We start from the raw sequence: 13226 nt of genomic DNA, 5'->3' as shown, positions 1-13226 counted from the left end.
CTCCGGATGCTGCCACCACCTCCAAACTATGTCACCTTGCCACTCGGTGGCCTCATCATACTGCTACCATCTACAGACTCTGTCATTGTGCCACTCTTTCGATGTGTTTTTTTTCGGTAAAAATTATGGGTGACTGAAAAACTCCTTTTGCTGTATGGACCGAATGATGTCATGTAAGGTCATGTGAGGAAAATATATATTATGAAACAACAAATATACAAAAAGTACATGAAAACAATGACAACCTCCTGATGCTGCCGCCACCTCTAGACTCTGTCATTGTGCCACTCTGGGGCCTCGTCATACTGCTGCCAACTCCAGACTCTGTCATTGTGCCACTCGGTGGCCTCCTCCTACTACTGCCACCTCCAGACTCTGTCATTGTGCCACTCGGTGGCCTCATCATACTGGTGCCATCTACAGACTCTGTCATTGTGCCACTCGGTGGCCTTCTCATGATGCTGCTGCTGCATCCGCCACCTCCAGACCCTGTCATTGTGCCACTCGGTGGCTTTCTTCTAATGCCGCCACCTTCAGACTCTGTCATTGTGCCACTCGGTGGCCTCCTCATACTGCTGCCAACTCCAGACGCTGTCATTGGGCCACTCTGTGGTCTCTTCATGCTGGTTCCACCTCACCACTATGTCATAGGTCCACTCTGTGGACTACTCATGCTGTTAGGAAAAACTTCAGAAAAATCGCAGCACTCCCAATCTTGAATCAAATCCGTCTCTTTATTAGCACCGAAAAAAGCGACGTTTCGACACAGCAGGTCTTTTTCAAGCTACATGCTTTTCCCACCCTCCCGACTTCATGACTGGTCCACTATTTTGCCTTTCGGCCTGGCTGATATCATCATTTATTTGACCTTTCTTCTGATCTGTCAGAAGGAAGAAAAAATTAGAAGCACAACGGATCCTGTCTGTGCAGCAGCTGTAAGGCCTGTATGGTTCCATCAGAATTGGCTTGTGATTTGGTAGCCAAAAGCAGGAGTGGGTACAAAACACAGAAGACATGCAAATATTCCATTCACGTGTCATCTCTGTTTTACATCCACTCCTTGTTTTTTTGGCATTAGCAATGCTGATGGATTATTGAGCAAATGCTCCACAGACAGGATCCGTTTTTTGTGGGTTATTGTTCTGACGGATCAGAGGAAGGGCAAATTAATCAGTGACTCTGTCCAGGGGGCACTACTTGTATATGCGTTTAATAGAACAGGTTCTGTAGACATCTATGTGGAATCAGCTGATGACGGTGTAAAAGGAGTGTGCTTCTTCTTCGCGCTAAAATTGACCTGTAAGGCTGAGTTCATACGTGAGTTATTTGGTCAGTTTTGGCCCCGTGACTGCCCTAATAAGTGAAGTGTGCAGTGATTCTAAGAGCGACGCCTGTCATCTACATGTCATACGGACTCACAGTATTATTTCACTACCACAGCAGACTTCCTATGCGTGTAACTGCAAGTCACAGTGTTCTACACCACTATAAAGGCTCTCAGCATCCAGGAAATAGCAGTTTTTAACGTAATTTGCCGCAAACATATTTGGATCGAACTAAATTTTTCCCGAAAAATTCTGCGAACCGGCGAATCGAATTTTTTTTAAATTCGCTCATCTCTACTGATAGCATATCCTAGCGATAAGCCATCAATGTCCCAGATGGGCCAACCCCTTGAAGGTGAGATAAGTAAACATCTATATAAGTAAACTTTACTAAAACCCTGTCCATACTGAAACTAAAGTTTACATTATCAATCTGTGAGTACAGAGGAGTAGAAATATTAATTTGCTTTCTATATTCCGTATATTCCATATCACAATCTACAACTCCTCCCTCATCACTTTATAAAGGGCCAACACTTTTAGTTTTAACCTTTTCACTACATCTATAATTGAATAACATTTTAGGGTTAGTTTTACAGTCTTTGGCAATGAGTCTTTCTGTCTCCAGTTTTGATGACTTTATCAGTTTTTTTACATATTTTTTTCCTTGTGCTTCTTCACTACCTTCTTATTTTAGGCTACTTTCACACTCGCGTTTTGGGAAGATTTGTCATGGATCTGCCAAAACTGATCCGTTACAATAATACAATCGCATGCATCGGTCATAAACGGATCCGTTTGTATTATCTGTAACATAGCCAAGACAGATCCGTCATGAACTCCATTGAAAGTCAATGGGAGACGGATCCGTTTACTATTGTGCCAGATTGTGTCAGAGAAAACGGATCCATCCCCATTGACTTACATTGTGTGCCAGGACGGATCCGTTTGGCTCAGTTTCGTGAAGCGGACAGCAAAATGCTGCAGGCAGCATTTTGGTGTCCGCCTCCAGAGCGGAATGGAGACTGAACAAAGGCAAACTGATGCGTTCTGAGCGGATCCTTTTGAATTCAGAATGCATTAGGGCAAAAATCTGTTTTGTACCGCTTGTGAGAGCCCTGAACGGATTTCACAAACGGAAAGCCAAAACGCGAGTGTGAAAGTAGCCTTAGTAATGTTTTGTTTTCTTATGTATTGCCTCTTTTACATTTTAATTTTTATACTTACTTTCATAGCTTTGACAGCCTGAGATCCAGAATAATCAAATTCTCCTGCTTGTCCAATTGAGAGACCTCCAGAACCCAAGATAAGGACTTTAGATACCTTCAAATCAGAAAATGTAAAATAAACAGCATGACATTAAAAAAAGAGTTCTATGCTCAGACTGAGACACTGTAGTTAATTATGAAGGCTTTCATTTAGAATAGATTAAAATATAAGTTCTAGTCCTGAAGCCCAATTCACAATTCATAAAAGTATAAATAATAAATTAAAATTGAAGATAATTCAAGCAATTAATGATTTGACTAATACTTATTATTTCAGGCAGTGATATTTTCAGAGGAGTTCTTCTTACATCAATTCTCTTAGACTGTAGAGCAGGTTTGGGCATTACTGATACCAAGGTGGTGCCTTTACCCTTCTTTATCATTGAAAGGAAAACATCAAACAGGAACTGAAAATGTGGGAAAATGCAATTAATACAAATGTCTATTGGACATTACCTATAGTAATCAATACTTGTATAGTGTTATTCTACTTGTAAATGTAATACAATTGGTTATTTTATTTAGTGCTTTAATTTGAAATATCATTTACTATACCTCTGTGTCAACCGGTCCAGGATTGGCCTCAGGGTGAAACTGGGCAGTGAAGATTGGCTTGGTCTCATGCATGATGCCCTGTAACACATTACATAGTCCTAAATATCCATAACATATTCTTCCTGATATATTAATAAAATATAGGCTTTGATTTATTGCTCACCTCATTGCTCTTATCATTTATGTTTACAAAGAGTGGCTTCCAGCCAGCAGGTAGAGAGTTGCTATCTACTCCATATGCATGATTCTGAGCAGTAATGAAGGCCTGTCCATTCATTGTGTTCATAACAGGCTGGTTCTGCCCTCTGAAAAGTGGACATAAAGTCCATATACAGTGAGTATACATATCATATGTAGTATGAAGAATAAATGCATTTAGTTTAAGTCCTCTGTTACACCACACTGAGTAAACAATCCTGTTTTGGGTGGTTATGAGGACAACCAATTCTGTATTTTTGCATCCTATTCCATACCTGTTAGCCATCGGCAACCTGTATGTCTTGGCCCCAGCTGCCAGAGCTGCAATCTCATTCCCCATACAGATACCAAACACTGGTTCCGTGCGGTCACTGTTGAAGACCTGGTAAAAAAGAAGACTATCCGTTACACATCAGTTATAGGATAAGTAAATTTTTACGGGATTAGAGAACAATGCAAAATAATCACTCACCTTCCTCAGATTTTGGATTAGAGGCTGGGCCAATTCTGGGTTTCCAGGTCCACTTGTAAGTAAGAGACCATCATATTCCATTTTCGTAAAATCATGATTCCAGGGAACCAGGTGAACCTCTGCTCCTCTCTGATATCAAAAAATAACATTTAAATCTAGATTAACAATTCATTTTCTTTCTAAATGAAAACGTTTGGAACCACAGAGCATTCATCTTAGCGTGAAGTTGCCATCATATTCTTGAGATGCAGTGAAGCCTAAGGCTCAGTTCACAGAGTTTTTAGGAGCTGATTTTGGTGCAATTTCTGCCTCAAAATCAACTCCAAAGAACGTCTCAAAACAACAGCAAATGTTTATTTTCCACGTGGAAATAAGAAGCAGCATGCCCAATCTGGAGACAGAATCTGAATCTCCCAAATAAATGAATGGGAAGCGCCAAAAAAACTGTATGTAGATGTCTGTGCATTTTTGTGCATTTTTTGGTGCAGAACCACTCCAAAAACTACAAGCTGAAAATGCAGGTTTTTTTTATTCAAATAAACACCCATTGGTTAAACTTTTTTTTAAGTGTTGAAAAACCACATCAAAAACCACACGAAAAATGTGCAGAATTTTGTAGGCAGATTTTCAAAATTTGTCACGTGAACATACCCTAACAGTGAAAAATAACCACAGGAACTCCTATAAAGGAGAGCAGACTTATTGGCAAAAGTCCTAACCCTTTAGTGGTGCCACCATCACTTCATGTAAAGAATGGGGGGGGGGACTTGCAGAAGAGATTATTGACTTTACCCAAGATGGGAAGTCTTGCTCCCTTTTCTAGTCTACCTCTATGATTTACATAGGGGGTCACAAATTATTTTATTTAAGATTTTTAAAGAATCAATACAGTGTAAATTAAATAATCTGATCAAAAGGTAAAAATATATAGTGATTATATAGGAGTTTGTGTCTTTCACAGAAAAACAGAAAGAAACAGATATTGACAATCACAGATGTCACGAGTCCTAATCCACTGGGTGGGGTATAAACTGGGTCTTACCTTTACCAGCTGACGGATGATGTTGTGCTTCACTCCACAGTCCACGGCCACAATTCTAACAGCGTTCCCTTTGCCATATACTTTCGCTTCCTAAAATGAAAGACAAGAAAATGACTGGTGATCCCCATCATCTGTTATTGATTTCTTTCTCCCAAAAGGATGTACACATTTGCAATATAAAACAAAGTTTCCAGGTCAACCTGCTAGATATAAATACTGAAATAATACTTGTGTCTCTTTTACTGCAGGCTTTAAATGTTTTTTAAAGAAGTTGTCCCATGAAACATGTTCTACAGTTTTCAAGCCAGCTCTTGGATCTGAATTCTTTTGTGATTGCATGTAGTTAAAAATTTTGCATAGCCACTGAGTTATTCAATAAAACGTATCTGTATAGCGACATCTTCTGTTTATTTTTCTTTCTTATTTCTTTGACCTGCTCACTGAGATGGCCGCACATGCTCAGTTTCATCCTTCAACTGCTTCCTGAGCTGTGATAGGGAGAGAGTTTCAGCAGAATGGACACGCCCCTGAGCTGCAGCACAAAAGACACTCCCCTTGAGCTGTCAGATTGATATAAATCTAGCAGAGCAATCAATGGGGAGATCTGGATCCATGTGAGGTACATGGCTGATCTAGCTTTGTTACAAAGAGATTGTCATGTACTATATGATCCCTCCATACACATGCACGCTGGTCTCAGCCGAGCATACATGGGTCCTGGGAAAAGGGAGAAAGCTGCTACCTGTAAACTCTGGCAGAATCTTATATTCCCACAGAACAAAGAATCAGGCAATTGAAATCCAACTGACTGATCCTTATCTCCCCCGATGGCCAAAATCAGGAGACTTCTATACACATTAGATGATTACAACATCAGTGATGGTTTCAGAATGGTGGTTGTGATCAGTAGCTTGTGGTGCACAGTCACATAGCAGGAACCCAGTACTATAGCCTATTTCAGATTTGGACTTTTACACCAGCACAGGGTCACTATCATGTGGCATTTTTGGAAATGGAAATTTTCATTTTGTTGTCTCATTTGTTCTTCTTAAAGATTTAGGAGTAATTATTTCAGAAGACTTAAAGGTGGGAAGACAATGTAATAGAGCAGCACGAAATGCCAGCAGAATGCTTGGATGTATAGGGAGAGGTATAAGCAGTAGAAAGAGTGAAGTGCTTATGCCGCTGTACAGAACACTGGTGAGACCTCACTTGGAGTATTGTGCGCAGTACTGGAGGCCATATCTCCAGAAGGATATAGATACTCTAGAGAGAGTTCAGAGAAGAGCTACTAAACTAGTACATGGATTGCAGGATAAAACTTACCAGGAAAGGTTAAAGGACCTTAATATGTATAGCTTGGAAGAAAGAAGAGACAGAGGGGATATGATAGAAACTTTTAAATACATAAAGGGAATCAACTCGGTAAAGGAAGAGAGCATATTTAAAAGAAGAAAAACTACCACAAGAGGACACAGTTTTAAATTAGAGGGGCAAAGGTTTAAAAGTAATATAAGGAAGTATTACTTTACTGAGAGAGTAGTGGATGCATGGAATAGCCTTCCTGCAGAAGTGGTAGCTGCAAATACAGTGAAGGGGTTTAAGCATGCATGGGATAGGCATAAGGCCATCCTTTACAGTGGGGGAAATAATTATTTGACCCCTCACTGATTTTGTAAGTTTGTCCAATGACAAAGAAATGAAAAGTCTCAGAACAGTATCATTTCAATGGTAGGTTTATTGTAACAGTGGCAGATAGCACATCAAAAGGAAAATCGAAAAAATAACTTTAAATAAAAGATAGCAACTGATTTGCATTTCATTGAGTGAAATAAGTATTTGAACCCCTACCAACCATTAAGAGTTCTGGCTCCCACAGAGTGGTTAGACACTTCTACTCAATTAGTCACCCTCATTAAGGACACCTGTCTTAACTAGTCACCTGTATAAAAGACACCTGTCCACAGAATCAATCAATCAAGCAGACTCCAAACTCTCCAACATGGGAAAGACCAAAGAGCTGTCCAAGGATGTCAGAGACAAAATTGTAGACCTGCACAAGGCTGGAATGGGCTACAAAACCATTAGCAAGAAGCTGGGAGAGAAGGTGACAACTGTTGGTGCGATTGTTCGAAAATGGAAGGAGCACAAAATGACCATCAATCGACCTCGCTCTGGGGCTCCACGCAAGATCTCACCTCGTGGGGTGTCAATGGTTCTGAGAAAGGTGAAAAAGCATCCTAGAACTACACGGGAGGAGTTAGTTAATGACCTCAAATTAGCAGGGACCACAGTCACCAAGAAAACCATTGGAAACACATTACACCGCAATGGATTAAAATCCTGCAGGGCTCGCAAGGTCCCCCTGCTCAGGAAGGCACATGTGCAGGCCCGTCTGAAGTTTGCCAATGAACACCTGAATGATTCAGAGAGTGACTGGGAGAAGGTGCTGTGGTCTGATGAGACCAAAATAGAGCTCTTTGGCATTAACTCAACTCGCTGTGTTTGGAGGAAGAAAAATGCTGCCTATGACCCCCAAAACACCGTCCCCACCGTCAAGCATGGGGGTGGAAACATTTTGCTTTGAGGGTGTTTTTCTGCTAAGGGCACAGGACAACTTATTCGCATAAACGGGAAAATGGACGGAGCCATGTATCGTGAAATCCTGAGCGACAACCTCCTTCCCTCTGCCAGGAAACTGAAAATGGGTCGTGGATGGGTGTTCCAGCACGACAATGACCCAAAACATACAGCAAAGGCAACAAAGGAGTGGCTCAAGAAGAAGCACATTAAGGTCATGGAGTGGCCTAGTCAGTCTCCGGACCTTAATCCAATCGAAAACCTATGGAGGGAGCTCAAGCTCAGAGTTGCACAGAGACAGCCTCGAAACCTTAGGGATTTAGAGATGATCTGCAAAGAGGAGTGGACCAACATTCCTCCTAAAATGTGCGCAAACTTGGTCATCAATTACAAGAAACGTTTGACCTCTGTGCTTGCAAACAAGGGTTTTTCCACCAAGTATTAAGTCTTTTTTTGTTAGAGGGTTCAAATACTTATTTCACTCAATGAAATGCAAATCAGTTGCTATCTTTTATTTAAAGTTATTTTTTCGATTTTCCTTTTGATGTGCTATCTGCCACTGTTACAATAAACCTACCATTGAAATGATACTGTTCTGAGACTTTTCATTTCTTTGTCATTGGACAAACTTACAAAATCAGTGAGGGGTCAAATAATTATTTCCCCCACTGTATATAAGATAGGGCCAGGGGCTATCCATAGTATTCAGTATATTGGGCAGACTAGATGGGCCAAATGGTTCTTATCTGCCGACACATTCTATGTTTCTATGTTTCTAAGAAGTTGTCCAATACAGCAGCTGCAATAAAGAATTCAGCAGTACTTACCTGACAGATCCAGCGCTGCAGCTCCAGTTCTCCCACCTGGGCCGACAACAGATGACTGCTGCAGACTTCACAAGCCTCAGCAATGCAATGGGGAGGCCAGTGATTGACTGCAGCAGTCCCATGTTGTTTATGTGTTGTCACCAATGCAGCCGGGTAAACAAAGCCTGGCCAAGAGAACTGGAGTACTTCCACCAGATCTGTTAAGTACGGTAAGTACTGTTCAATAATTTAGTTTAGGTTATTCCTCAGAATTGTTCAGTTTCTTGCTGAAAACGAACAACCTTTTTCATCCCTTAAAGGGTTTGGCTCTTGCCAGAGGATAGGTGATAAATGTTTGATCACTGTGGGTCAAATCACTGGGACCCCACAGATCACAAGAACGGCGATCCCTTGCCACACATTTCAATGTAACAATTATCATGCATGCACAATGCTGCTCCATTCATTGTCGATGAGAATACCAGATGCAGCCCAATGATATATTTATTCCTTTATTTATTCATTACAGGGAAATGGTGTAAAACAGCAATTCACCCATTGTTTTTAGCAATTTTTTTAAAAATTTCATGTGATTTGTACAAAATACCCAGCATTATTATTTCTTGACAACCCCTCTGTCACTGGCAGCAGTATTGTCCTCTGAAAACCTATTCCACACTGGCAGAAGTACTGTCCCCTTACAACCCCACCATACACACTGCCAGCAGCATTGTTCCCTGGAAACCCCTCCCCCACTGGCAGAGGTATTGTCCTCTGAGCACCCATATCCCTGACAGCAGTCTTGTCCTGACAACCCCTCCCTCATTGGTAACATTATTGCACCCTGACAACCCCTACCCAAATGGCAGCAGTATTGTCCCCATATGTCTAACCCATATGTATACTTCTCTTGAGGATTTGCAGGACAGAAGCAGTGAGACTGGAGTTAGAGGGAGAGGGCTTCTACTGCAGTTCTTCTGAGGGGGTTTATCAGGTGGTGAAGGACCTTTGATGTCATCACAGGTCCTGCATCAACACTCTCCTAACCCCGGAACTATACCATTGTCAGTGAAGTTCCTTTCATTTTAGAGGGTTCAGGACCTGTGGTGACCTCATCACAAGTCCTTTAGCTTTCCAAGCCTCCAAAATGCACTAATGACCAGCCCACCAGAAATCTGCCCAGTAGGATAGATTCCCAGACTGCATATTGTCTTGACAGTTCCATGGTGAGCAAACACCCCATTGCAATTTGGCAACTGCCCCTTTGGCCCCCATCCCTCACTCTACGCCACTAATCGAGCTGATCACATACGACCACCCCACAACCCCAATCACTTCTCTCTGCTGTGTCTGCACTTGTGAAAGGAGGTGATCTAGGTGAGAGAAGGGATGCCCTGGTACTACTGTCCCAATTCAAGTCATGTTGGAAGGTGCCACTTTATATCAGGATGTGAAAAGGCAGCACAATGACAGCAAGCAATTTATTTGATTTTATTTGATCTTCAGTACCTAATAGCTTAATTTGACATATTATAGTTAAATCTCCAGCTAACACAGGTTGGGCTTCTTTATACAAAACCCTTCTCCAGCTCTCATCAATAAAAACATATATTCTGAGACTATTTTATTGGTGTGAACAGAGCATTAGTGATATAGGCAGAAGCAGATGTTAAGAAATCAATTTTTGGCTCTTGCGGAAAAGAAACCTACCTCACGCTGCTTTATATTAAGCGGCTGTTTATCACTGAAGCAGGCAGATTACTGCATTCACTAATTACTGCCAATGGTAAATTTCATTATTGTCAACTTTATTTTACGAGATGGCGTTTAAAGCCTTCAAATTGGAGTTATGAAATATTCCGCCTGTTGTGTCGCAGATCATCTGGAAATGTGTCAGATTCTTAAGTTATTCTGACAGCCAAACTCCCTAATAGACCATTAAATTATATGGCCTGGTGCATTTATTAAATGATTGCAACACAGAGATAATTGGATGGATAGCCTTCAAGAAAACCTAACACAAGAATATACAAGTATTAGTAAGATCCATTGGGACTATACTATAAAATCATAAATTTAAGAGAAATTTAAGTTTTTTCATGATGATGTGTGCATTAACTATTACCACCGTTTGCTGCATTATTACTTTGTACAGTTGTAGCAAAGCTTCCCACACTCATAGTGCAATGTTCACACTGCTGGTGAGAGATTCCTCAACAGAATCCTGACACAACCCATTGACACCCATCATATGATGAATCTGTGATGGCTTTGTGGCTTCCACTCTGAACACAAGCAGAGCTTGATGTTTTTGAGCTCTGCCATACCTTTGTGTGGGCAGTTCCATATGGAACCTCTTGCACAGATCCTGTCAACTTTGCTGGAAAAAACAGATCAGAATGCTGCACTAATTCCGGACACCATGGAGGAACCCAATGGAACCCATTATAGTTCAATGGAGTCTTTGAGTCACAGTTGTCTTCTGACTTGTGATGGCTCCATCACAGAATTAAATTCCATTTTTCTATGACTAGTGACAGAAATCTTAGCAATCAGCAAGCTAGTTTCTTAAAGGGATTCTCCAGGAATTAATTAAATTACTGAAAATACTTAAATCTTCATTATAAAAACATTCCCAATATCTTTCATTAGTTATAATGGCACATTTTGTCTGGGGAGCAATCATTAGAAAAAATAAAATGGCCGCTGTGCTGTCCCATTAGTACAAACAAAACCTGTCCTAATCACACAGCAGGACAAGTTACTTCACAACACTAAGCTAAAGAGCTGCCTCATCTCTGCTCTACTTGTCAAGGATTATTATCTAGAATACAGATGATAAAATCTTCAGCTGAATCTCTGTGGGAATGGAGTTCATAAGGAGACATGAAGTACATACAAGATGGACATGACAGATGGTGGTGATGTGGGGCTGTGGTAATAGAGACTGGATACAAGAGCTGCTGTCAATACCACTATCGTTCCTGTCTGTCCTCTCTGTCCTTCATGTCTCCTCATGAACTCCATTCTTACAGAGATTCAGCTGAAGATCTTATCATCTCATTCCCTGATGATTGCTCCCCAGACAAAACAAGCCATTACAACTAATGAAAGGTATTTGGGAATATACAGTCAGGTCCATAAATATTGGGACATCGACACAATTCTAGCATTTTTGGCTCTATACACCACCACAATGGATTTGAAATGAAAAAGAACAAGATGTGCTTTAACTGCAGACTGTCAGCTTTAATTTGAGGGTATTTACATCCAAATCAGGTGAACGGTGTAGGAATTACAACAGTTTGCAATGTGCCTCCCACTTGTTAAGGAACCAAAAGTAATGGGACAATTGGCTTCGCAGCTGTTCCATGGCTAGGTGTGTGTTATTCCCTCATTATCCCAATTACAATGAGCAGATAAAAGGTCCAGAGTTCATTTCAAGTGTGCTATTTGCATTTGGAATCTGTTGCTGTCAACTCTCAAGATGAGATCCAAAGAGCTGTCACTATCAGTGAAGCAAGCCATCATTAGGATGAAAAAAACCAAAACAAACCTATCAGAGAGATAGAAAAAACATTAGGTGTGGCCAAAACAACTGTTTGGAACAGTCTTAAAAAGAAGGAACGCATCGGTGAGCTCAGCAACACCAAAAGACCCGGAAGACCACGGAAAACAACTGTGGTGGATGACCGAAGAATTATTTCCCTGGTGAAGAAAACACCCTTCACAACAGTTGGCCAGATCAAGAACACTCTCCAGGAGGTAGGTGTATGTGTGTCAAAGTCAACAATTAAGAGAAGACTTCACCAGAGTGAATACAGAGGGTTCACCACAAGATGTAAACCATTGGTGAGCCTCAAAAACAGGAAGGCCAGATTAGAGTTTGCCAAACGACATCTAAAAAAGCCTTCACAGTTCTGGAACAACATCCTATGGACAGATGAGACCAAGATCAACTTGTACCAGAGTGAAGGGAAGAGAAGAGTATGGAGAAGGAAAGGAACTGCTCATGATCCTAAGCATTCCACCTCATCAGTGAAGCATGTTGGTGGTAGTAGTGTCATGGTGTGGGCATGTATGGCTGCTAATGGAACTGGTTCTCTTGTATTTATTGATGATGCAACTGCTGACAAAAGCAGCAGGATGAATTCTGAAGTGTTTCGGGCAATATTATCTGCTCATATTCAGCCAAATGCTTCAGAACTCATAGGACGGCGCTTCACAGTAGAGATGGACAATGACCCAAAGCATACTGCAAAAGCAACCAAAAAGTTTTTTAAGGGAAAGAAGTGGAATGTTATGCAATGGCCAAGTCAATCACCTGACCTGAATCCGATTGAGCATGCATTTCACTTGCTGAAGACAAAACTGAAGGGAAAATGCCCCAAGAACAAGCAGGAACTGAAGACAGTTGCAGTAGAGGCCTGGCAGAGCATCACCACAGATGAAACCCAGCGTCTTGTGATGTCTATGCGTTCCAGACTTCAGGCTGTAAATGACTGCAAAGGATTTGCAATTAAGTATTAAAAAGTGAAAGTTTGATTTATGATTATTATTCTGTCCCATTACTTTTGGTCCCTTAACAAGTGGGAGGCACATATGCAAACTGTTGTAATTCCTACACCGTTCACCTGATCTGGATGTAAATACACTGAAATTAAAGCTGACAGCCTGCAGTTAAAGCGCATCTTGTTTGTTTCATTTCAAATCTATTGTGGTGGTGTATAGAGACAAAAATGTTAGAATTGTCTTGATGTCCCAATATTTATGGACCTGACTGTATTTATAATAAAGTAATATTTAAGTATTTTCAGTAATTATATTTTATGAATTCCCAGAGAATCCCTTTAATATGTTGGTAACTTTTGTATACTACTTCACTGCAGTGGCCCAGTGTGAATCAATACTTTAAGGGAAGGTTTTCCTCTTAACATCTCCCAGTTTGTAATTGAAACAGATCGGAAGATGTGAGGAACC

The 13226-nt window shown here is 40.9% G+C and overlaps 1 protein-coding gene across 1 annotated transcript in view; it reads right to left on the bottom strand.

Annotated features, from left to right (window-relative positions):
* The window catches only part of CPS1 (carbamoyl-phosphate synthase 1), a 98906-nt gene that overhangs the window by 70813 nt on the left and 14867 nt on the right, over positions 1 to 13226 (bottom strand). The window contains exons 7-13 of the mRNA XM_040439685.1: positions 4861 to 4950; positions 3819 to 3947; positions 3622 to 3728; positions 3312 to 3453; positions 3149 to 3226; positions 2902 to 3000; positions 2553 to 2648 (exon numbers count right to left, since the gene is read on the bottom strand). Coding sequence (XP_040295619.1) covers positions 2553 to 2648; positions 2902 to 3000; positions 3149 to 3226; positions 3312 to 3453; positions 3622 to 3728; positions 3819 to 3947; positions 4861 to 4950 — 741 coding nt within the window. The remainder of the gene's footprint in view (positions 1 to 2552; positions 2649 to 2901; positions 3001 to 3148; positions 3227 to 3311; positions 3454 to 3621; positions 3729 to 3818; positions 3948 to 4860; positions 4951 to 13226) is intronic.

This window comes from Bufo bufo, chromosome 7 (genome assembly GCF_905171765.1).
Source record: "Bufo bufo chromosome 7, aBufBuf1.1, whole genome shotgun sequence".
Classification (NCBI taxonomy): Eukaryota; Metazoa; Chordata; class Amphibia; order Anura; family Bufonidae; genus Bufo; species Bufo bufo.
The sequence above is the reverse complement of the archived record's forward strand: the minus strand, read 5'-3'. Positions and strand labels throughout refer to the sequence as shown.